General features: G+C 38.1%; 1 protein-coding gene across 1 annotated transcript in view; it reads left to right on the plus strand.

Moving 5' to 3' along the window:
* The first annotated feature begins 10,226 nt into the window (after positions 1 to 10,226).
* LOC105445068 overlaps positions 10,227 to 25,492 on the plus strand; it is a 57,156-nt gene continuing 41,890 nt past the window's right edge. The window contains exons 1-7 of the mRNA XM_030995037.1: positions 10,227 to 11,484; positions 12,137 to 12,297; positions 12,743 to 13,008; positions 17,313 to 18,898; positions 19,399 to 19,569; positions 21,807 to 22,013; positions 22,960 to 23,127. Coding sequence (XP_030850897.1) covers positions 10,702 to 11,484; positions 12,137 to 12,297; positions 12,743 to 13,008; positions 17,313 to 18,898; positions 19,399 to 19,569; positions 21,807 to 22,013; positions 22,960 to 23,127 — 3,342 coding nt within the window. The 5' untranslated portion in view covers positions 10,227 to 10,701. The remainder of the gene's footprint in view (positions 11,485 to 12,136; positions 12,298 to 12,742; positions 13,009 to 17,312; positions 18,899 to 19,398; positions 19,570 to 21,806; positions 22,014 to 22,959; positions 23,128 to 25,492) is intronic.

The following is a 25,492-nucleotide window of genomic DNA, read 5'->3' on the forward strand; positions in this document are numbered from 1 at the left end:
AACAAAATAAGAGAGAAGGAAGGAAAGGGAAAGAAGAAAGGAAAAGAGGAGATAGTTGCTAGACTACACTGTCATACACTATTGAGTGTAAATGAGCTGTAAAGGGTACATGAACATTTGTCTACATCAATAACCCACTTCTTGTAATGGCCAAAATTAAATTGATAGAATCTTTGCGCAGCATAAAACGTACGACCATTTCGTACATTGGTCTGAAACTTAAGACTATTACTTAATGGCTCTATAGCTCCTAAGTCGATTCGACAACTAATAGTCCTTATTTTCACACTTAAAGACATTTTGAAGCACCCTTATTTTTAGGGAAGTTCTAAATTAGTATTATCTTTCAAATGCTGCTGGAATTTAACCTTTTCATTTTTTGGGCCTGCAAATGGGACATATAGTACCTTTAAGCTGGAAAATTCAGGCAAAAGGCAAAATGTATAGTTGCGTAGTGTGGCGTACCAAGAACGCCGAAATTAGGCTGCGTATTCATAACACAAATGTTGCTTCGGCGTATATACCTGCGTTGGTTATGCGTAGGGTGGCGTACGGTTAGGTATCCTGTGCATAAGCTCCGCGTACCTACGGCGTATGCAATTGTCGTACCTACGCGTAGGCCTATACGATTGCGTATAGCAGGCGTAGGGTTGCGTACGTTTACGTAGGCCTGGTGTAACGTGTACGTAGGTTTACTTACCGTTGCGTACCTGTAATTGTTTGCGTCCATCTCGCGTAGGCCTACCCCTTTTTGTGCCTCAGCGTATAGCTACGTAGACCAGCGTAGGGCAGTGTACACTCGTCGTAGTCGGATCGCAACACTACGCAACTATACGTTTGGGCCGGTGTGAAAGGAGCTCAAGCTGAAGTAATAGATATGTATTGAAATATATGCTTACATGGCCATCACGATGAGTATATTTTTTCCTGTGAAAGGTTTCGTTTTGGCAGGAAGCTGTAACCGCTTCCTGGTTTCGGGGTGCGCGAATATATTATTCACACACACACACACACACACATACTCTAAACAACATCTCTGTACTATTATTGATGCACCGCTGTGCTTTAATTATCTAATACCCCATTCACAGTGGTTTTGAAATTTGTAGCGGCGCTGTAGCGGAGCGGCGACACCGCCATAACACCGCTACAAATGCATTCGCAGTAGAAAAGTTATCCCGCTGCAGCAGCGGGATAAATATCATGTACCCATTCACGCTGCAGCGGGTGATTTTTATTACCTCCGTAACAAACACGTGTATGCATGGCTCATGACCCGCGAGTGACCCCGATATGACCGGAAATACTTCAGCGCGGGGTTTCCGAAGAGGTCAGTGATAGGTAAGTAAACAAATCACACGTGTTTGTCGCGGTGTTATAGCGGAGAGCCTTCACACTGAGTAAACACCGCGACAGCAGCGGGACTGTCCCGCTGCTGTAGCTAGGCGAACCTAGCGATAGTTTGTCGCGGCGTTATCGCGAGGCGGTGTTATCCCGCGATAGTTTATAACGGGTCCGAGCCTTCACACTGAAGACAACACCGCGACAGCAGCGGGACAGTCCCGCTGCTGTCGCGGTGTTTGAGGCCACTGTGAATGGGGTATTAGTCATTGTTTCTTGTCCGCTAATTTTACTTGGGACTCGGATCATGGATAATAACATATTTTTGCAAACGCAATCTGTAGTGCCAATACCGGATTAGCCATTATTATGAACATCACCCCTCAGACCTGTTTATTTCAACCTCGTTTTGTTTCTTCATCACGTTCAAGAACAAACCTTTCAAGTGAGTTGTTACCTGTTACTTTGACTGAAATTTGAAGAAGATACACGTAAGAAAGAAACGGAAGAAAAGAAGAAGAATACTAAGTGCCGAATGTTACGCCCTAGGGCGTCGTGTAAAGACGCTGTGCAAACAAGTGTGTAGAAACCCTTTTGATCGAGGCCTCAGACAACTGTATTACGCTAAGAAAAAAATGTTAAAACAGAAGTTGAGAGATATAGTACGCAAAGAGAGAAATCAGATCATAGACAAATTGGATACTCTGTATAGTGAAAACCCTAAGGAATATTGGAATCTGATAAAGGATCTAGAAAATTTACACACTGAAAAGAAAAGACCTGGAAACAGTATACAACCAAACATGTGGTTTGACTATTTCAAGAACCTTATGAACAAGAATCCAAAACTGTCAAAAGAACAAAAAGAAATTAAAAACTTTACGGACGACGCAATACTGCAAAAAAACTTCTCATCTTTAGATTTTAGGATAACTCCAAATGAAGTTCTAGGATGTATTGAAAAATTGAAAAGAAATAAGGCCCCAGGAAATGATTCAATTTTAAACGAAATGCTAAAGGCAAGCCGATTTGTTTTGACACCGATTTTAGCAAAGATATTTAACTTAATCTTAATTAGTGGTTGTTTCCCTGAAAATTGGTCAGTGAGCCTTCTAAAACCGCTTTATAAAAGTGGGTCTGTATGTGACCCCTCAAACTATCGAGGAATATGCCTATCCAGCTGTCTTGGCAAATTATTTTGTTCGGTTTTAAACCGACGTTTAGTACAGTTCCTTGAAGACAATGAACTGTATAAACCCAATCAAATTGCGTTCAGAGCGGGCTACAGAACGTCTGACCACATGTTTGTTCTAAAAACAATAATAGATAAATACGTAAGAGGCCGGGCAAAGAATGATAAGAAAGGTTTATATATATGTTTTATAGATTTAAGGAAAGCCTTTGACAATGTTTGGAGGGATGGTCTTTGGTATAAAATGTTAAAACAAGGTATTGGTGGTAATTTTCTGAGAGTGCTACATGACATTTTTTTAAAATGTAAAGTATCCATAAAACTAGACGAGGGCGTCACCTCGTGTTTCAATACGAATACCGGAGTAAAACAAGGGTGTGTCATTAGTCCGACATTATTCAATATGTTTTTAAATGATGTTGTAGATATTTTTGATACCTCAGTTAGTGAACCAGTAACGCTACATGACAAGGACTTGAACTGCATAATGTATGCAGACGATCTAGCAATTATTTCTAGATCCCCTCAAGGAATGCAATACTGTTTAGATAAATTCACTCAATATTGTAACTCTTGGATGTTGAATGTTAATGTCACCAAAACTAAAATAATGATATGTAATAAGTCAGGCAGGTTGAATGATAAGAGTGATTTTGAAATAAACGGGGAAAAACTTACCTCGGTAAAGGAAATGAAATATTTAGGCATTGTTTTTAGTAATAATGGATCGTTCAAAATGGCGACAAGGGACTTAGCGGATAAGGCCAGGAGAGCATTATTTAAACTTTATAAATCTTTCGGCAATTATACGCCCAGTATTAAAACCTTATTACACCTGTTTGATGCAACTGTACAACCAATTTTGCTTTATGGATCCGAAATTTGGGGTGCTAGTGCAATAGACATGAAGAAAATTCTTCAAATAGAAACAGGGAAAACAGGACTGTATTATAAAAACGATTTTGAGAAAGTACACATTCAGTGTTGTAAAAATATCTTAGGGGTAAACCGCAAATGCAGCAATTTAGCAGTTTCAGCTGAAATTGGAAGGCATCCTCAACTTATTCAAATTGCAATAAACATGCTCAAATATTGGATACGAATACGGAGTTTGGATGAAAATGGCCTTGTCTATAAATCTTTTGAAGAAAACAAAAAATTAGTAAATAACGAACAAAGCTGTTGGTTAATGTCAATTCGGGATATCTTTAGTTCACTAAATATTTGTAATAATGGAAATGAGACCGTATTAGACCCTGAAAATATACAAATTTCTCATAAAGATTTTGTCGAGTTATGTAAACTTTGTTTGGAAAGGAGATTTGATGAACAATTAAAACTAGACTTATTTGATGATAGATATACCCGTAAAGGAAATAAACTCAGAACCCTCAGACAATTTAAAAACTCAATCAAGCAAGAAAAGTATTTATCTCATATACCAAATATAAATTTAAGAAAAAATATCACCAAACTACGTCTAAGCGCGCACAACTTACCCATAGAAACAGGAAGGTATAAAAGACCAGAAAAAACTCCCCCGAATCTACGATTCTGTGAAGACTGTAATATGAATCTTGTAGGAGATGAATTCCATATAATTATGAAATGTGACAAGTATAAAGATTTACGAGTAGATTTTATAGAAACAATTAGTAATCTGGAAGAAAATGTTTGTAATTTGGATAGTCAAGAAAAATTCATATTTATAATGAGATTAGATAATGAAGTTGTAATAGATAGTTTTTCTTTGTTCACCAAAAACATAATTGCAATGAGGGGTAATTTTTAGATACTATGGGTGGTATTCTCTTAAGTTAAGCCGGGACTAAGTCCAGACTAAACAAGAATTTTAGTTCGCACTTCTATGGAATGCTAGGTTTCATCTTCCTCCTTCAATATTCATGACAAAGATAATCTACCAAGGACTTTGTTGAAATTTAGTGTATACTCATATTATCTTTTTCTTCCTATTTCAGTGCAAAATTAATTTTTTTGGACACTTTTCATTGAAGGATTAAAATAATCTGTTCAGGGTAAATTAGTTCACAACAGGCACTCCATAAAAGTGTGAACTAACTAAGCACGCGCTAACTTAGTACGCGCTACCGGAATACCACCCTATATGTTATAACAAAGTAGTCGTGTACAATCTTATGCTTTTGTTTTAGTTCTCATTTACATATTTCGTATTGCATGACTTATTGTTTATTTAGAAAGGTGTTGTAAATGTTTTATATTATGTTTTATATATCGATTGTTGCATTACATTGTAAAGTGATTATAACTATGTCTATAAACAGAATATTGATGTACTTCAATGATGTTTAATAAATACAATACAATACAATACACGTGAACCTTGGTAAATGGTAGCTGGGAAGCATTTAGTTTACACAGTCAACAAAGCTGATGGGGGGGGGGGGGGGAGGGGGGGGACATTTAAGGCCCCGTTTTATCGTGTTTTTCTTTGGACATAGCAGAAAATTAAGCAACGGTAAGCTTTCACGTTTAAATTTTCATAAGAATATTAAAAATAAGTCATAACGATAAAATCTAAGTGTGAATTGTAATTTCTGTTATTTGGGATTTGAAATTTGTTTTTTTTTCGCCATTAAAGCTGCTCAACTCATCATGCTCATTAGAGTAGATGTTATTTCTATTATAATTCTATATCAAATGTTTAAATGACAATGAGGTCAACAAGTAACTGGAAATTGTCAAACAAGCATTAATAAGTCCGAGCACACTTTGGTATAATATTCGAACATCAACGTTATGGTTTTATTAGGTGAATAACACCGGCAACATAACTGGATGGGCCGGCACCGCCATAATTAAATATGAGCGGGCTAAGTTGTACGCGTATACATTATGACGTCAGATACGTCAATGCGTTCATAGTAGATCATGCATTATAAGACATATTACTACAGAAATAGATTACAGATTTTTAAAAGTCTGTTTAATTTTTTTTTCACAGAATGAGCGTGATGTTACTTATGATACCATTTAATACAGGGCTGTCAACCCTCCTGCATTTGGAGGGAGTCTCACGTACGCCACTACGCTCATTCTCCCGCCGTCCCACAAGCTCGTAGCTCGTAGCTCAAACCCCCGCCACCACGCCCTTCCTCCCGCTCTCCCGCAATCTCCTGCACTCTCCCGGTTTATGAAAAAACCTCCCGCCAAACGTGTAAAATAAACCAGCATACCGTATCGTTTGCAATTATTGTGCTCAACGGGGCTTGGGAATGGGGGGGGGGGGGGGGGGGGTAGTGAGCAATTTTTGTTTTCAACGCCCTCTCCCCCCTCCCCGTTGGGCAAAAAAACATTGTAAATATAACGGCGGACCATGCAAGGAAATGTGCCTGCAAATATTAAAGGTAATACAAAGTTTTGGTAAATTTTGAAAATTGGGTGGATAGTGATTCTTTACAATTTTAATATATTTGGATGCCCCTGTGGATGTATTATAAGCACTAGAAAATTTAGCCCCTAAAATACTTCTTCTTTCGAGAAAAATTGAATATAAAAATTTACCGGTGCTCCCGTTAAATTTTGATTAATTTCAAATTGCGCCTACGGCCGTACGTACATAACTGCGACCATGAAAATCTCTGAATATGTAGTTGTAATATATAGTTTTTAAACGGGAATAGCTAGTCGGTCGATTTTAGTCAAGAAAAAAAGTTTTATAGCTTAATTAATATCTTGACCTTGAGAGGGGGCTCTACAGCATAAAGAGTTTATTATCTATAATTTCATAACTTTAGACTCGATTTCGACCGCGACAACGATCACTGAATATTGTAGGATCGCATTTGCTTCCAATATGTTCATTTGAACCAAATTCATGACCCTAGCTATACCAACAACTTTGTATTACCTTTAAGGCGCTTGATTGGAGATTCGAAGGTCGAGGGTTCGAATCCCGACACGGCACTAATATCCTTTGGCATGATATTAACCTATATTTGCTACTCTCCACCCAGGTATTAAAATGAGTACCCGGTAGGATGCGACCGTCATTGTTGGTCAAACAGTTTTTGAGCGTCATGTAACGCCTGGCTGGAATGCTCCGTAGGGAGTGGAGATTGTGCACACAGTATTGTGCGGGCAAGCACTGAATCCAACGACCGGGGTAATAGTATTTCTGTAAAGCGCTTAGAGACATTTGTATTAAGCGCTATATTAGCGGAATTTTATTATTATTATTAAAACAAAGAATTACATCAGAATAGAGGGAAGAAACGAAGAATAACATAAGGACAGACAGAAAGAGAAAACGATGAAAAATAGACAATGGAAAGATAGAAGAGAAGATGAAAGATGGAAAAACGAAGAAAGACATAAGAAAAACAGAGAGAGAGGAAATGATAGCAAGTAAACAAAGAATAACATGACGAAAGATTAAAAAAATGATAGGATTATAACGAAGAATAACATAAGAAGTGAAAGAAGGCGAAATTGAATAAACGCACGCGGGGGCCAATCACGTCATAGTGTAAAGAACAGGCGTCGACTGCAAACGAAAAGGGTTATAAAGTAGTGAACAGCCAAAACTGACTGCAGCCAATTCGCATAGTTTGATGAAGGGAACGGCATCCTCGTCCACACAAACGAAAAGCCCATGATGTGCGACGTACTGCTACGGCTGCGCATATAGCTGTGTAATAATAATTACAGTGCTTATATAGCGCCTAACACTTACTATGTCAGAAGTCTCTAAGCGCTCTCAATAATGCAGCATAATTACCCTGGCTTTAGCAGTGCAGCTGTTACGCGCGCTGCGTTTCAAGGAATAAATTCCTACCAGGTGTACGACGTCACACTTTTTCTTTAAAGCTTATCAGTACTAGTTTACAGGAGGGATTAGAGCACCCTGCAAGGTCACTGGACAGGTGGTTATCTCATCAACTCAGCTCTCAAATAACATAAGAAAAAGAGGATCATGGGGGACCAATGGTCACCGATTAGGCATTGTTTTCTATATAGAGGGAGCAAGTAGCTACAAGTAGTACAGTGGGCCTTTAAGACCACCACAAGAAGCCTGTGCGACGCTCGCAAAATGCCCGTCCGATGTTTGCATGGAGTACTAGGGACTTTTAGATTGAGTAGACGAGAACACGACGAACGCCGACTGATCATGCGTGTCAACGTACTCAACTGCCCATGTTGACTACAATTATACCCCATTCACAGTGGCCTCAAACACCGCGACAGCAGCGGGACTGTCCCGCTGCTGTCGCGGTGTTGTCTTCAGTGTGAAGGCTCGGACCCGTTATAAACTATCGCGGGATAACACCGCCTCGCGATAACGCCGCGACAAACTATCGCTAGGTTCGCCTAGCTACAGCAGCGGGACAGTCCCGCTGCTGTCGCGGTGTTTACTCATACCCCATTCACAGTGGCCTCAAACACCGCGACAGCAGCGGGACTGTCCCGCTGCTGTCGCGGTGTTGTCTTCAGTGTGAAGGCTCGGACCCGTTATAAACTATCGCGGGATAACACCGCCTCGCGATAACGCCGCGACAAACTATCGCTAGGTTCGCCTAGCTACAGCAGCGGGACACTCCCGCTGCTGTCGCGGTGTTTACTCAGTGTGAAGGCTCTCCGCTATAACACCGCGACAAACACGTGTGATTTGTTTACTTACCTATCACTGACCTCTTTTCTCCAGCAATGGGGAACATAAAGTGAAATAGAAATAAAGTAACCAGTGGATTCAAATTGATTTTATTATTATGTAGATATTATAATTATCCAAATAAAAATATTTCACACTTCAAAAAATTAAAATATTCTGACTGGAAGCAATAAAAATGCTAGTTTTTAAAAAAGTAATATGATAAAACCCCGCGCTGAAGTATTTCCGGTCATATCGGGGTCACTCGCGGGTCATGAGCCATGCATACACGTGTTTGTTACGGAGGTAATAAAAATCACCCGCTGCAGCGTGAATGGGTACATGATATTTATCCCGCTGCTGCAGCGGGATAACTTTTCTACTGTGAATGCATTTGTAGCGGTGTTATGGCGGTGTCGCCGCTCCGCTACAACGCCGCTACAAATTTCAAAACCACTGTGAATGGGGTATCAGTGTGAAGGCTCTCCGCTATAACACCGCGACAAACACGTGTGATTTGTTTTCTTACCTATCACTGACCTCTTTTCTCCAGCAATGGGGAACATAAAGTGAAATAGAAATAAAGTAACCAGTGGATTCAAATTGATTTTATTATTATGTAGATATTATAATTATCCAAATAAAAATATTTCACACTTCAAAAAATTAAAATATTCTGACTGGAAGCAATAAAAATGCTAGTTTTTTAAAAAGTAATATGATCGATAAAAGTATAGATAGATCCATAGCTAAATCGAGCTAGCTACATGAGGAAGAGTGTGTAAAGTACAGCTAGCGCGCGCAATTTCAAGCAATCGAAAACCCCGCGCTGAAGTATTTCCGGTCATATCGGGGTCACTCGCGGGTCATGAGCCATGCATACACGTGTTTGTTACGGAGGTAATAAAAATCACCCGCTGCAGCGTGAATGGGTACATGATATTTATCCCGCTGCTGCAGCGGGATAACTTTTCTACTGTGAATGCATTTGTAGCGGTGTTATGGCGGTGTCGCCGCTCCGCTACAACGCCGCTACAAATTTCAAAACCACTGTGAATGGGGTATAAGAAATCTTTTAGATTGCACTCGACGATATAAATGCATGCAGAAAGTAACACTATGAACATGACAGACAAAGAAAGAGGACAAAATATACAGTTCCTCATTCTACTCTCAACAATAGGCCATTTTCGTAATGTAACCAAATTTAATGCATATAGGTCTTTGTGAAGTGCCTCGATACAAATTATTTCATTCACCTGATAGAAATAATAGTATTTCAATAGTCAGAATGCAACTGCATATATTAAGTGTTGCTAGGTAGGTCAAGTCATAATGTTTGTCCAACCTGGCAACAAATAATGTATGCAGTTAGGATTCTGTTATAATATTATTCTTATCAGGTGAATGAAAGGTTTGTTTTGAGGCACTTCACAAAGACCTTTGCATTAAATTTGGTTACATTACGAAAATGGCCTATTGCTGTGGTAGAACATCCCTTCACTGCTATTATGTAAACATGTGTAGAACAGGTGAATATGCATGTGACACCTGTTCTACACATTTTTACATAATAGCAGGGAAGGGATATTCCTTTGTCTACCTGAGGAACTGTATATTTTATGCGCACGCGGCATACCGTACTAGATTTAGGAAAATCAAGGTTGACGCATTTTCGATCGCCGACTAAGACGACGTGACGCATGCGCAGTGCCTTAAAATGACGTCACACGTTGCAGTCAACGCTGTCAACGTGCAAATCTAAAAGTCCCCACTATCGCTCCACACGCCACGTGCATTAAGAACAACAAAAAACACGCAGGGATTTTCTGCGAAATGGACCAGACGCGGATATAGCTGTACTTTCCGTTGTGGTCATGTCTTTACTGACAACGATTCTGATTATTTTGCTCGCCCATGAAAGAGAAAATGTATACCCCGTTTCCCATTTGTATCGAAAGAATCAACGGCAACAATTTTTCTTTGTGTTGCATGCACAGACACACACACACGCACGCACACACACACACATACACACAGCACGCGCACAACGTGGGCACATGATACATACCCATTCTCCAGATGCTCCTATGTAACTCTGTCTTTGTCTGACATAATGCATTGAAAATATTCAGCTTCTGCCATAGCTCCAGGACATTTTGGATAGCTACTCTGGACTCACATCCCGCACAAGAAACATCTACGACAACCATAAACCCATAAAAAACTACCCCCCCCAATTGAAGCTTTTGTTACTGCCCCTCTACAAAGGGCCGTTTTCCCGGTGGTAGTTGTCTGGAGGGGATTGCGGAATATAAAGAGTTGTGCAAATTTACACTCAATGCATTCAATTGACTTTCAAAGATGAAATATATTTTGTAATTTAAAATGAATACGTATTCCATACATGGCATGTTAAGATAAATCTGTACAAAGATTTGACACAATTTTCTTATACACAGTCATGTTGCCCGTCTCATGAACTAACTCTGCATTAATCTTTTCTCTTTCTTGAATAACACAGTATCCTGATGTCACCATGCCTGTGTCTCTTGGTGAATGGCGTGTCAGGATCGGCACGTTCATGCGACGTCGGAGGAAAGAATACGACTACCACTATTTTTGGAGGAAACTTCACAACTTAATGAAAAAAGCCAAGAATGCTGAGCCACCCGAAGAAAACAACAATTCTGAGTGTAACATTTCATCTCGCACTGGCTCTTCGCCCGATGCGAATAGATCTCCAAGCAACACGGCTCGTCAGTCTGCATCTTCTGCTCAAACAGGGCATTTACGTGACGTCAACAATGGCGGAGGTAACGCAAGCTCACCGACTCTCTCACAATCTGACGTTACAGAGTGTGATACTGTCAAGGAGAGTGGATTCCCATGCGGTATAAATTACCCCGGTCATAGCAATGTCTCTCACTCTGAGTCTTCGTGTGCTCAAAGCAGTGGTTCTTCAATTGAAAAAGAGACCAACCTAGCTGGCCCTGATACCACTGATGTGACAATTCCAGTTCCCCGACCCTGTGTAGAAGACGAATTGGACAACAATGACATAGCCATTAATGTCATGTCACATGAATACATCCCGAAATCCGCCCAAATAAGTAAAACAGACAAACCTGAAGTTGGCACATCAGAGTCGAACTCACTTGTACCTGCAGACGTTCATGGTGAGACAGATCGTATCAATCGAGACAAGGAGGAAACTATAGACTCCGCACCGTTAGGGATAGAGGATCAATCATCGGACATATCACCTAAACATAGACTAGATACAACGATGAATACCGACCAAAGAACATCACCTATAAGGGTATGATTGATAAGCATTTTCCAGAACCACACCACTCACATGAAAACAACAAAGAAAGAAAAAAAAACTGTGAGAAAAAACATGGGAACAATAAATCAAAATAAAAACTCCCCCAATACTGAATAAAACAATTGTTTTTTTAAACAGGGTTTTAAACAGGACAAGACATTAAACATGTAACTAGCAAAATTTGAGCTACATTAGATGTAGGCTGTTGTAGAGGACAGCTTATTTAAATTTGCTATGAAAAGTGTAGGTTTGACGTTTGTGACGACTGTAATCAGTGGTAATATTGCCCTTTACCCTTTCACAGAATTCTTATACTCCCGTGATTCTACATCTATTTTGTTCAAATAATTTCTGATTATTCTTTTGAAAATTGTCTTTTGTCCATATGTTTCATTAAGGAAGTAACGGAATATCACGAATTGTCCACCCATCTTGTCCAATGGCTACATGAACACCCGTCTATCATTATGACTGCACTAATTATTGTTCTATTATGAAATTAGGAATAAACTAGAAACCATTGATAAAAAAAAATCCCCGCCAGACTACATTGTGGCACAATGAAGTTATCGCAGTATGACATGTACATAGTTTACGGAGTTCAAATTGTATCATCTATTCGTAATTTTCTCTTCATTCTTAGGAAGTAACGGAGTATCATGGATCCCCGATCTATCCGGTCCTCGGATCAGGGACAAGCAGCGGTGAAGCAGATGAAATTAAAGGGAATGACTGTCCAGACATGAATAACATACTTCTATTGAGATCCGGTGATGTAGAACAAAACCCTGGCCCAAATGATAAGTAAGCACAATGAAAGAGCGACTTTGGATCTTATTCTGTCCATTGAGGTACGCCCGACCCTTGGTAGGAGATCACGTTTAAAGATAAACTTCATTAAACTTCAGACTAATTTCCATTCTAAATCCGATTATAAACTTTGGCAAAATACGAGCCAACGAATTTGTTGGTAAAAAATATTAATTGGAATATACCAATTGATCAATGAAAGCAAATGGTGACAGTAGAAGTTTCGCGTATTTCCGTTATGTTAACAGGTCCTTATTTTGCAATGTTTTTGGAGTGCTTGCATTCTAGCAAATGTTGGAAAATTGTAATATTGTAATGCAATCCAAACAAGAGTATTCACTTGAGATGATAATAAAAGGAAAGTCCTTTGACTGTAAAACCTCACAAATATATGTAAGCTGTGTATGATTTTCCCCCTTTCTTTTATCTAATGATTTAGACCTGGGAACCTCACCGAACTCGAACTTTATCTCATTGCTGACAGTATGGATCCATCAGATTTCAGGAAGGTCGGACTAGCTTTGGGATTCACTGAGGCTGAACTAAGTCGGTTTGAGAAAGATCAGATGGGCAACACTTTGTATGCTATCTATAAGATGCTTTACGAATGGCGGAAGAGAGTACGTGATAGCGAGGCGAGGGAGGCGTTGGTGGTCACGTTACACCGAATTAAGCTGGTACAGCTTGCTGATAGCGTACAGAAAGGTACAGTATTACTCACATGCATGCGTACACACACGACCATCCCCACCAAAAACACCACCACCAAAAACACGTTTACGCCTATATATGCAGTATCCAACAAAATTGAGCACACCCCAACAAAAAATATGAAAACTTATATGTAAACTTTTCACAAAGTTCTATGAAAACGAAGAGCCTTATTAAAAAAAAAAAAGTTCAAGCATTATGAGATATAATTATGAGTACTATTACGTAATCCATTAAAGCAGCGCAGCAAACTAAGAAGTATCCTTCAATCACGATGGCTTTGCTGCTCTGGCACGTCGATCCAATGGTCGATCCTCGAAATGCGCGGAATAAGCCATCTCATCGCACCGGAAGTCGTAATCAATATTCATAAAACTTTACCGAATAAGGCAGTACAACTCGTTACCTATGACCAATGAAATACAAGGAGCCGCGATCATTGGCCCTTCACCGTGCGATCGTCAGGATGTTGTTTCTGATTGGTTCATTTTCTGTACCAGGAGCTAAGCCAATAAGGATGAAAACACTAGGCGACTTAAGGAGAATTTTTAGTTCCATGGTGACTTTATTAGATGGCGTACAGTAAATCATGACGTAATTCAATGGCGTGACCACTCTCCCCTCCTGTGTTCTTTCCTGTTTGTTCAGTACACCATACACATGCTGAAATAGAAATACATCTGTATATGTATTCCGAATACATATTACTCTGAAACAGCAAAAACGTTTGATTTACTATCAAACACAGCACATGCTTCAATACTGGAAACAGACAGTTACATGTGTATCAAACTGGATGTCCCTTCGGAACATTGTGAACACTGTCTTACAAACCCAACTTTACTCTCCAATGTAAACAATTAAACAAAATTCTTCTTCAACATTTCGAATCCCCCCTTATTTTGCGTACTGTATCATGCTACAGATCATTTGATTTGACCGGAAATATTACCGATGGAACATATACATGTACAAAAACAAGAACTCCAACTTCTTACGATTGTTCAAAACATCAATCGCAGCTGCATATACAGCACAAACATTAGAAAATGAATTAACAATAAAAAAACAAAACAAAAACACTAGACTTTAATTCGTCACTTAGACGAATTAGGTGATACGTATGATAATGGTTTACATAACGAATAATTCATTACACGATATATTATTTTGCTTCTCCCATTCATATGCTTCTCCCATTATGATCTATTCATATGTCAAGATTAAATTGTGTCTCCTTGATCATCATGGATCTAGGGAAGATAGATTGAAACAATATATGACCTTTGACCCTGTGCAGTAACCAGTTACACATTTGACTCTAATTTGCATCATGAAGAACACCTTTTGACGATTTTATCTTATTCAAAGAAATGAAAATGTAATTGATAAATGATTAGCATCATTATGATAATGATGATCGTGATGATCATGATCATGATCATGAGCGCGATCATGACATCTTATTGAAAAAATGAGGGTTGATTTAGATAGCATATAGTCTCAGCTACAACATACTCAAAAATCAACAAAATCCAAGCCGAAATAACGGCGATATTGCTCGCAAAAGACAGGAATGTAGACTCCAGATTTGAGAAAAAGTCATTTCCCATAGGGATTACACGCAAAAAGTAATGGATTAAGTGAAAATAGGGTAATAATAAAGTAAAAAGGGTTGTTTATCACATTATTTGCGATTCTATGTGTTTAAATAATCAAAGGAGATGGTACAGTGAAAGTTCAAAAGGAAAAAAAAGTGGAGAAAAAATTGTTGGAGACACCTGGACTCGAACCAGGGATCTCGAGGTTGAAAGTCAAGTGCGTTACTGATATACCAAAACATCTCCCATAGCGATTACACGTAAACGGGAAATGGAATTCTGAAGTCCTACTTTGCAAGTGAAATATGAGCATGATCCCGGCATATGATCAAAAAATGAAGTGCACATTGGAGATAGGTAATTGTCTCAGCTACAACATATTCGAATCTCAGCGTAAACAAAGCTAAAACAACGGAGATGTTGCTCGCGAAAGACGGAAATGTAGAATCCAGTTTTGAGAAATAGTCATGTCCCATAGACAATACACGCAAAATGTGAAAAAATGACATGCCTCCTTTAATCGCAAAAATACTGAATTTGTAGAAAATTGTCTCAGCTAGAACATATCAAAATTTGAAAGAAAATTGATCGATATTTACAGAGATACAGTCAATTTTCCCAAAATATGCTGACGTCATAATATGCAAATTTAAATTTTGAGTTTGGAGGCCATTATGATGACGTCATGATTTAATTGAGGATCAAAAAAGACATGACATCATATCTCCGTGTCATAATTTATCCAAATATGAAAAAATATTAGGAGTTTCTATCTATTCTAAAGAGTTACAATGAATTTTATATAGGCATGTTTTTGCCCATGTATTGTGGATAAAGATAACACAGAGATTTTAGAATATGGTTAATGTAGACAACACTTTAAACTCTCACCAAATTAAATTTTTGGGCAAGTTTGAAAAAAAGAAGATGATATCTGCAAATATATATATCAGTACACAAAAAGCGTCCACAATTCTTAAACAAATTGGAAAAATATAATTGATTGATAAAGTTTTGAAATTACTATGTGGCATGCCTCTTAAACCATTCCTAGCCTAAATACAAGGACACGCAGTTTGGACTCTAAAGTTGATATGAAATACAAAATGAATTTCCAATAAGTAAAAAAGGAACGTCAGGAAATTCCTGCACAGAACCACTAGCATCTAAAAAACCCATAGTAACATTGACATACTTGTGGATTTTAATATCATAAAGCAAAGAAAGAACCGCTAGCATCTGATATTCCAACTGTAATATTCACATACGTATCGAGTCTCAGAGTCATAGTTCAAGGACAGACTTTAATAAGTTTAATCATAACCATGAATTGTATTTACAGTGTATGCGCTTGGAGAGCAAAATAATTATTATGTTTTATTTATATTAATATAAAGTGCATTGAGCATGTTTATGTAAAGGCTATGTACGTATGTATGTATGTATCTAGTTGGAACAATATCCGTTCCGGTATATCCATATTTGGTCCTACATCAATAACACCCCCTACCCCCTAAAAAAATGCCTAAAATTCCCCGAAAACAAACACATATGATTTCTCCTTTATTATTTCTATTTCTTATTATTGAGTACAACAAACAAAAATTGCTTTCATGCGTCTTTTCCAACAATATACACATTCTCCAACTCTCTATTACCCTCTCTCTACCTACCTTAATATCATGATATACAGATTAAAATTACAGAAGAATGGACAAAAAAGGGGCGGGGACGTAACATCATAATTAATTACACAAAAGGATAGATACACAATCCGATTAACGATTGACCTGTTGAGAGAACATGCGATAGTGGATAGGCTATAGATCAAAGCAACTGGTACTCTAAAGCACTCCGCGTGCTATACGATGTGATTAAGACCCAATTTGGGAATAATTTGCAATATATAGCATTTGACATGAACATTTAAACTTAAATTTTTAAATGAACGATGATTTAAATAGTCATATGATGAATGAAATTGAAGTTTGAATGGATTTCACGTTCCCTTCGAGGAGGAATAGCTACATCAGCTAAGAATCATATTGACGTCATACAAATAGTGCGATCGTCTACGATTTATAGCCGATTCTGCTTATATTCTGACTAGAGGCTTAAATGTTGTGTTATAAATATTAACCACGATAACATATTATCATTATTAACAACCTACATTAGGAAAAGAATTTAAAAAAAGAGAGGTCAATCAATTTTCAGAATTAAAGTTAGAATTAAGAAAATACAATTTAGTTAGTGATAATAGTCGAATTTGACTGATTGCCATATAATGCTGAACAACAACAACAAGGTTCGGTAGTTACTAAAGGCGACTTACAGCAAGCTGCACGCAAGTGTCGACTTTCCGTGCAATCAGATGACTATTCTATTTTTTGAGGACGATCATTGGATCGATAGAGCAGCAAAGCCGCCATGATTAAAGGCTACTATAACGAGTTTCATTGCAATAGTTAACGTTTATTTATAGGGTTTCGTAGATACTGTTGGATACTGCAATATAAAAGAGAGAGAGAGAGAGAGAGAGAACCGAGGGGGGAAGGGGGGGGGGGGGGCAATTCCAAGGTGATTTCTTCCATGTTGTTGCTGCTGATGGTAGTACTGCTGTTGTGTGATATTAAAACACTGGTCATATTTTTCTAGTCATGCTAAAGACAACGTTCTTCACCATTCTCATCACAGGTCAGGTTGGTGATCACATACCGTCCATGACAGAGAAGGAAATCCAACGGGTTGCTGAAGAGGTCAAACACTATTTGGCAATTCATCTATGCCAGATTCAAGCCGATCCACTGAACAGTGAACTTGTACTTGAATTCAAACGTATCTTCACCAATCTAACGTTGATGGAAGAAGACAAAGGTACAAAACTCAAGACACCGCTTCTCTACGATGACCTCCTCAGGACCAAAGTCAACGGAACCTATCCCAAACGCTTGTTGGTAGAAGGTGAAGGTGGTGTAGGAAAGACCACTTTTTGCGCCAAGATCGCTTGGGATTGGATCCACGGAAAAGCCTACCAAGATTTCAAACTGGTTCTTGTCATCCTCCTTCGCAAGACAGAGGGCAAGACTGTTGGAGAGATAGTGAAGTCGTATCTTTCTGACAACAATCCCGTCACAGCCAAACAGCTAGACAAGCACATCCTCTCAAATCCGGATGACGTTTTTCTTGTCTTGGATGGCCTAGATGAGTTTGCTGTCGATCTTGACAGCAATCAGCAAATCGCCCTGATCACTCTCAATCATCTGTTCAAGTCAGGGACAGTACTAATCACATCGAGACAATGGAGATCAGATGAGATTAGGAAGAATGCCGATCTTAGAAAGGTGTTTGCTTTCATTGCTGTAGAAGGTTTCTCTGCTGAAAACCTCTCTTCTTACATCACCAAGTTCTTTCATCCAGATGCAGCTTCCTCTGAAGATCTGAACCGATTCATATCGAACAACGATGTGATCAGAGAGAACATGGCTCCCTACCCCATATACACAGCCATGCTGTGTATCATGTGGAAAGAGTTTGATGGAGAGCGCCGAGAGGCAATGTCCAAGCTGCAAACATTTTCCCAGCTCTTCAATCAGATGATTGACTTTTTGGTTGATCATCACCTATCAAAGCACATTCCATCTTCAGGTATTGTTGGAGGCAAATTAAGTGAGCATTGTTCAGATATTCGTCATCACCTGATTCACATCGGCCGCATTGCCTTCCAGGGGCTTCTCGAAAGACGGTTAGTATTCACAGAAGAAGAGTTTCAGAGCTATCCAGAGTCCATCGATGTAGGTTGTAAAGTTGGTGTACTCACCAGAGAGAAGAAAATTCTTCCGAGGCGAGACAGGAGAAACACTCCAAATTCAGTAGTCCAATCGGTGCAGTTTCCCCATAAGCTCTTCCAGGAGTATCTATCAGGAATGTATCTTGCATCCCTTTACAAGTCAAACCGTAATGAGTATGACATGTTGATAGCGAGTATCATACAGGAAGCAGTGGAATACCGGTACCTACTGTACTTCACCTCGGCCCAGCAGAAGAGGGTCGGCTTTGATATCGTATCTCGTCTCATAGCGTTGAAACCAGTGCGCCAACCTTTCGGTATTGATGATGATGACTTCATCATAGATGTAGCATATGAGAGCCAAGACCAAGCAGTGACCAAAGCAGTGGTGGATCATCTATCGACTACGTCCAGAAAGACACTGAGGATCACCACATGGATGCAGGCACACACAGTATCAGGGCATACTTTCATCATGAATCATCGTGAAGTGGTAAGGAATGTAACATCGGATCGTAGCAACGTATACATGTTATGTTTGTTTGATCTCTTTGAGTGAAAGAATTGATTTAAGTTGATCGCCCGTGAAAAAATTGATTTAAATTTCATGCTCTCAGACTTTAATAGGATGACCTCGTTTGGTTTGAACACATGACTGTATACATATACTGTGTTTATGAACGATGCTTTGAACCCCGAAATGCTCTATAAGGCAATGCATTCTGTACAAACTCTCGTCACCCAAATTCACCCGAACGCTTGATAGAATACATTTTATTTAAATCAGTAGCATGTTTAAATTAAAGCAACTTCTATGGATCTGGCATGGATACAAGTCTGATCATCATATTTAAAAAAATTACTATCCACAAGGATTAATTATCGTTTAGGACTTTATTCTTTAAATAGGAGTTGTGATTTATTAATACAGTATAATTTTGATGGTTTATGTTTCTAGCCTTACAATATTATTTGTGTACATGTACATTGTAGGATGACCTGAGTATTAAGAAGTCATGTGGACGGACGGCTTCAGAGGACCTGGCTGAATTCATCTGCTCATCACGATCACTGAGATCTGTTACGATCGATCTTACTCAAGTTACTGGTACTATGCATGACGTCTTCTACTCGGTGCTTGCGAATAATGCAGTCGATTCCAAGGTCAGTATAAATCTTTGTATCATCCACATTGTCGTTTATTTGGTACATCATTCCTTAAAAAAATGGATGCCAAATTCAGTCAGGATTGAAATAATTTAGGAAAATACTGGGAAACAGAAATTTGCTTAATATAGAAAAACAAATTTAAATTTCAAACGTCTATGGCACGCATATCGGGAAACAATTAGAAATATTCAACAACAATAACAAATATTTTTCTCTCTCTGAAATAAACTCTCTCTCTCTCTCTCTTTCTTTCTCTCTCTCTCTCTCTCTCTCTCTCTCACTATTTCAACCCTGTTTAGCACCTATCCTTGAAGTTTTTTAAATTACTTTTCCGATGCGGTTGAGACATTTTTTCACCTACCCCATCACACTTTTTTGTTTTCGCTGTCAAAATTTCTGGTTAGGGTGTTTCTAATTATTTAAATGACCCAATCTCAAATTATTTTAACTAGATTTTGAGGCATGTAGTCTATAAAAGCATATCTTTCCAAATGCTCTGCTATCACAAATATATTATCTCAAAGGTCGTAACATGTGAATTGTATGAAATTAACACTTAGTGTATAAGGGGGGCTAGGACGCCCTCCTATCGTCATTTCCGTTACGTAGTATCCGCTTTGCATTTCGCATTGTCCTTTCATGTCTCTTCCCTAAGGTCCTACGCACATTTTGATAGCATGTTCGTCAAACTCGGATATACCCGTCAGATGTGACATAACAATTAGATGTGCATGTCACTAACATGTGCTATAATTCGTTCCTATTTTCACGAAGTGACAGTAGTGAGGACAATCGTCACGCAAATTGTATGCGATTTTCCTCACTACCGTCACTTCGTGAAAATAGGGACGAATTGCTTATATTCACGAACAGGCGGAATTCCGAATAGAGACTAGCATGTATATCTTCATAACAGGGATGTTTGAATTGATATCAAATTGTTATTAATCGTTTTTAAATCAATGTTAGGAATTCATTAAAAAAGATACTTGAGAATGGAGATTAAATTTTTTTTAAAGACGCAAAAAAATTAAATGAAATTTCCCCAATATATATCAGCAGTTGGTGAGTAATAGAGACAGATAATTATTTCCTGGGAAATAATGGTTGTGTTTGGCTGTAGAAATCATGGTAGTAGTTCTAAATACTCTGATAAAGTTCAAATAAGGATTTTTTTTTTAATGCATATAATTATCACAATTCAAAATCAACAATTTCATAATATATAACAATTATAAAAGGTTTCTACATTAAACAAGGTTTAGTCTGACCATTTTGTAATGATTCAATACTTGCCCGCATACACTGTGTGCACAATCTGCACTCCCTGGGAGGCATTCCAGCCAGGCGTTACTTGACGCTCAAAACTGTTTGCCCGACAATGACTGTCGCATCCTACCGCATGCGCGGATCCAGGATTCCTTAGGGGGGCCCATCTCCCCAAAAAGGTAAAATTAACGTTAAAAAATGAAAAAGTACACGTTTTTTCCCAGGGGGGGGGGGGGGGCCCCCCGGCCCCCCTGGATCCGCCACTGTCCTACCGGGTACCAATTTTAACACCTGGGTGGAGAGAAGCAAGTGCAGGTTAATATCTTGCCAAAGGACATTAGTGCCGTGTCGGGATTCGAACACTCGACCTTCGCATCTCCATTCAAGCGCCTTAAACCACTCGACCACGACATTCCTACGTAATACGTAATAATTATGTAATTTCCATATTCATTCTTAATGCAAATTTACGTATGCATCTTTAAGTTTTACAAAAACTAAAATGAATATGTTTACATCTGATAAAGGAAAATATTTCTCCAATATAGTATCGTTTTCAAGAGTCCAGACATATCTAGAGACACGAATATTTAGTCTTCTGAAAATGCATTGAATTAAAATTCTGCATAATTGATTCACGCTATATACTTTTTTTTCGAATGCATATCAGGGACTCCTTTATTGCTCATTACAGGACAGAGGAGAGGCATGCAATTGACGCGTTAATCGGATATTACACGGCCGAGATGACGGATGGGGGGATCCACTGGAAGTTTACTAATTTCGATAGTCAGACTAAATTCAGTGATTTTACTGTATAAACTAGTACGCCGTTGAGAAAAAAACAATTAGGAAAAAAATTACGCTTTTAGTGGAAGCAAAACAAATGTAATGTTATATATAATTCAGTATAGTAATGTCAGCAATTGTTTATCCAACCTGTTGTCGTACTATTACAACAGATTGAGACTCTTAACATTCACTCTGATGATCTCAGTGGACGTCCCTCAGCATCACGTGATCTCGCTCAGTTCATCTGTAAGATGACTCATCTGAAGGACCTGACACTCAAGGGTCAGTATCACCATGGACCTACTAGTACTACAGTAGGTCCATGGTATCACGATGCTTTCTACTCAACAGCGTCATCGATGGCATCATCCGCAAAGGTACTGATTTGATCATATATTTTGGGACTCTTAGCAAATCACTACATGTTTTTCTTATACTATTGGTGTACTCTTTCCTAATATAGTCAATCACAAGACTGGTACATCGATAAGAGCAAGCATGTAGGAAAAATTGATCGCTTCAGGAAGTGGAAGCGAAAAGTGAACTTTCTGCCATAGTACATATACAGAATGAAGATTATATAGATTGATATTGGATAATATGTACCTTATTTTTCATTGCATATGACAATTCGGAGTGCTACGGAATTGCTAATGGAGAGACGGCTATTTCAATTGTGAATACTGATGAGACTAAATAGTTTAATTTAAAGGCCTACAAAAATGATAAATCGAATCCGTTGGTGCCTGTTTGTATTATTTATTTACCCCTTTGGAAGCTACAAAGTGCATATATTTGTTTTTACACTTTTCTTAAATGAATGAGGATGACAACTGTCTCATTGTCAAGATTTTCCCTGGATATACAAAATAGCCAGACACTCTCATAAATGAGTTCTACAGACTGTTTATTGACAACTACATCAACATCTAAATTCATAGAAATATGCTGTTACACAAATATTACATATACGTACGGTCATTTAATTACTCTAATACCCACGAGTGTAGTCCCGTACAAGTTAATTTCCCAAATCATAAAAATCTGCTGTTACACAAATATTACAAATACGTACAGTCATTTAATTACTCCAATACCCACGAGTGTAGTCCCGTACAAGTTAACGATTCGATAGACTACTGAAATTAGTACATATTTTAGGGGTCAAGAATTGTACCTCATTACAAAATAAATGTTGTTGTGTAAAGGATTTTCAAATTGGCGACGATATCAATACAATTTTAAACATATAGCTAAATTTTGAATATATGTTTAATGGTTTGTTATTAGTATTCATTCAACATAATGTTACTATCGTAACAGATTGACCCTCTTAACATCCACTCTGGTGATATCAGTGGACGTCCCTCTGTATCACGTGATCTCGCTCAGTTCATCTGTAAGATGACTCATCTGAAGGACCTGACACTCGGCGGTCAGTATCACGATGACTTCTACTCAACAGCGTCATCGATGGCATCATCTGCAAAGGTACTGATTTGATCATATATTTTGGGACTCTTAGCAAATCACTACATGTTTTGTTATACTGTTGGTGTACTCTTTCCTATATAGTCAATCGCAAGTGTACAATTTTACTCTCCCTAGTGTTGGTACATCGATAAGAGCAAGCAGATAGGAACAATTGATCGCTTCAGGAAGTGGAAGCGAAACGTGAACTTTTTGCCATAGTACATACACAGAATGAAGATTATAAAGATTGATATTGGATAATATATGTACCATATTTTTCATTGCATATGACAATTCGGAGTGCTACGGAATTGCTGATGGAGAGACGGCTATTTTAATCCTGAATACTGATGAGACTAAATAGTTTAATTTAAAGACCTACACAAATGATAAATCGAATATGTTGGTCCCTGTTTGTATTGTTTATGTACCCCTTTGGAAACTCCAAAGTGTTCCGTATATATTTGTTTTTAAACTTTTCTTGAATCAAAATGTCAGAATAACGTTTTGCCTTTGTACATGAATGAGGATGGCAACTGTCTCATGATGTAAAGTATAACAATATTTGTATGTATTTTAATGTCAGCAACTTTTTATCCAATACAATGTTCCTATTATAACAGATTGAGATTTGACATCCAGTATGTGGATCACCCCACCCTTCCCTCACCACCACCACCTCACTCATTCCGACGTGAAAATGTAGTAGGGTCAGTAAAATAAACGGATCATATGCCCGGGGGAAAAAAAATCTCCTCCTCTCTGACAATCATGGATCCACCATTATACTGTTGTCAATAACATAATCAGGGTGTTCAGACTATCCCCGATCGAAAGCGCACATTTTCCTTCAAGAGTAGTCTGTTTGGTGACTGCTTTGCGACCAACGTTCTGCCTACTTCTTTTATTCTCTTTTGTGTACGACTTTAGATCATGAGCCAAGTCCTTCATTCATATTTCCCCACTACTCCCTCAGTCAACAGGTAAACATGATCTAGAAAGTATTATCATCTTCTTTGTCCGTAATGCCCACAGTCCCAATGTGATCAATCAAAAACATATTATGAAAAAACAGTTATGAATAAACACCATCCTATCGGTCTCAAAGAATCGAGAGACTACTGAAATTAGTACATATTTTAGGGGTCAAGACTTGTTCCTCATACAAAATAAATGTTGTTGTGTTAAGGATTTTCATAATGGGGACGATATGAATACAATTTAAAAATATAACTGAAATTTGAATATATTTTTTAATGGTTTGTTATTAGTATTCATTTAACAAAATGTTGCTATCATAACAGATTAAGACTCTTAAGATCTGCTCTGGTGATCTCAGTAAACGTCCCTCTGCATCACGTGATCTCGCTCAGTTCATCTATAAGATGACTCATCTGAAGAAGCTGACACTCCACGATCAGTATCACGATGAATTCTACTCAACATTATCATCGATGGCATTAACCGTAAAGGTATTGATTTGATCGTATATTTCAGGGCTCTCGACAAATCCCTTCATGTTTTGGATATACTAGAGGTGTAGTCTTTCCTTTTAGTCAAACGCAAGTGTACAATTTTACTTTCCTTATTGGAACACCGTTAAGAGCACATACGAAAAGTTGATCGTTTCTGGAAGTGGATGCTAAAAGTAAACTTTCTGTCATAATATAAAAACAGAATGAAAATTATTGGAGTAAAAGTGCATAATATACATTTCATATGACAATTCGAAGGGCTACGGAATTGCTGACGGAGAGACTGCCATTTCAATTGTGAATGCTGATGAGACTAAATATTTAAATTTAAAAACCTACACAAGTGAAAAATCAATCTCTTCTTCCCAGTTTGTATTATTTTTGTCACTCTTTTGAAATTGCAAAGTGTTCCATGTATATTTGTTTTCACACGATTGTGCTATGTAAAATTACTTTTTCAAAGTACTATTTAAATCGAATGTCAGAATAACGTATTGCATAATTATTAAGGATGGCTACTGTATCATAATGTAAAGTGGATTTTGTTTAAGGTAGTTTAATGTTAGCAATTGTTTATCCAACACAATGTTACTATTAAAACAGGTTAAGACTTGACATCCAGTATGTAGAACGCCCCCCTCCTACACACCCTCACTCATTCCAATGTGAATATGTATAAGGGTAGTAAAAATACCGGATCACATGCCCGGGAAAAGAAAATCCCGTCCTGTCTTTATACAATCATGGATCCAGGAACTATTTAAATTAGTACTTTTATTTCAGTTGTCAAGACTTGTACACTATCAACAAAATAAATGATATTGTCTTAAGAGTTTTTTATTGTGGCAACGGTATTAATATAACTCAAACATATTGTTGATTGTTGAATTCAGTTTTGATTGTTTTGT

The sequence above is a fragment of the Strongylocentrotus purpuratus genome, unplaced genomic scaffold (genome assembly GCF_000002235.5).
Source record: "Strongylocentrotus purpuratus isolate Spur 01 unplaced genomic scaffold, Spur_5.0 spur5_scaffold_21, whole genome shotgun sequence".
NCBI classification, from domain to species: Eukaryota; Metazoa; Echinodermata; class Echinoidea; order Camarodonta; family Strongylocentrotidae; genus Strongylocentrotus; species Strongylocentrotus purpuratus.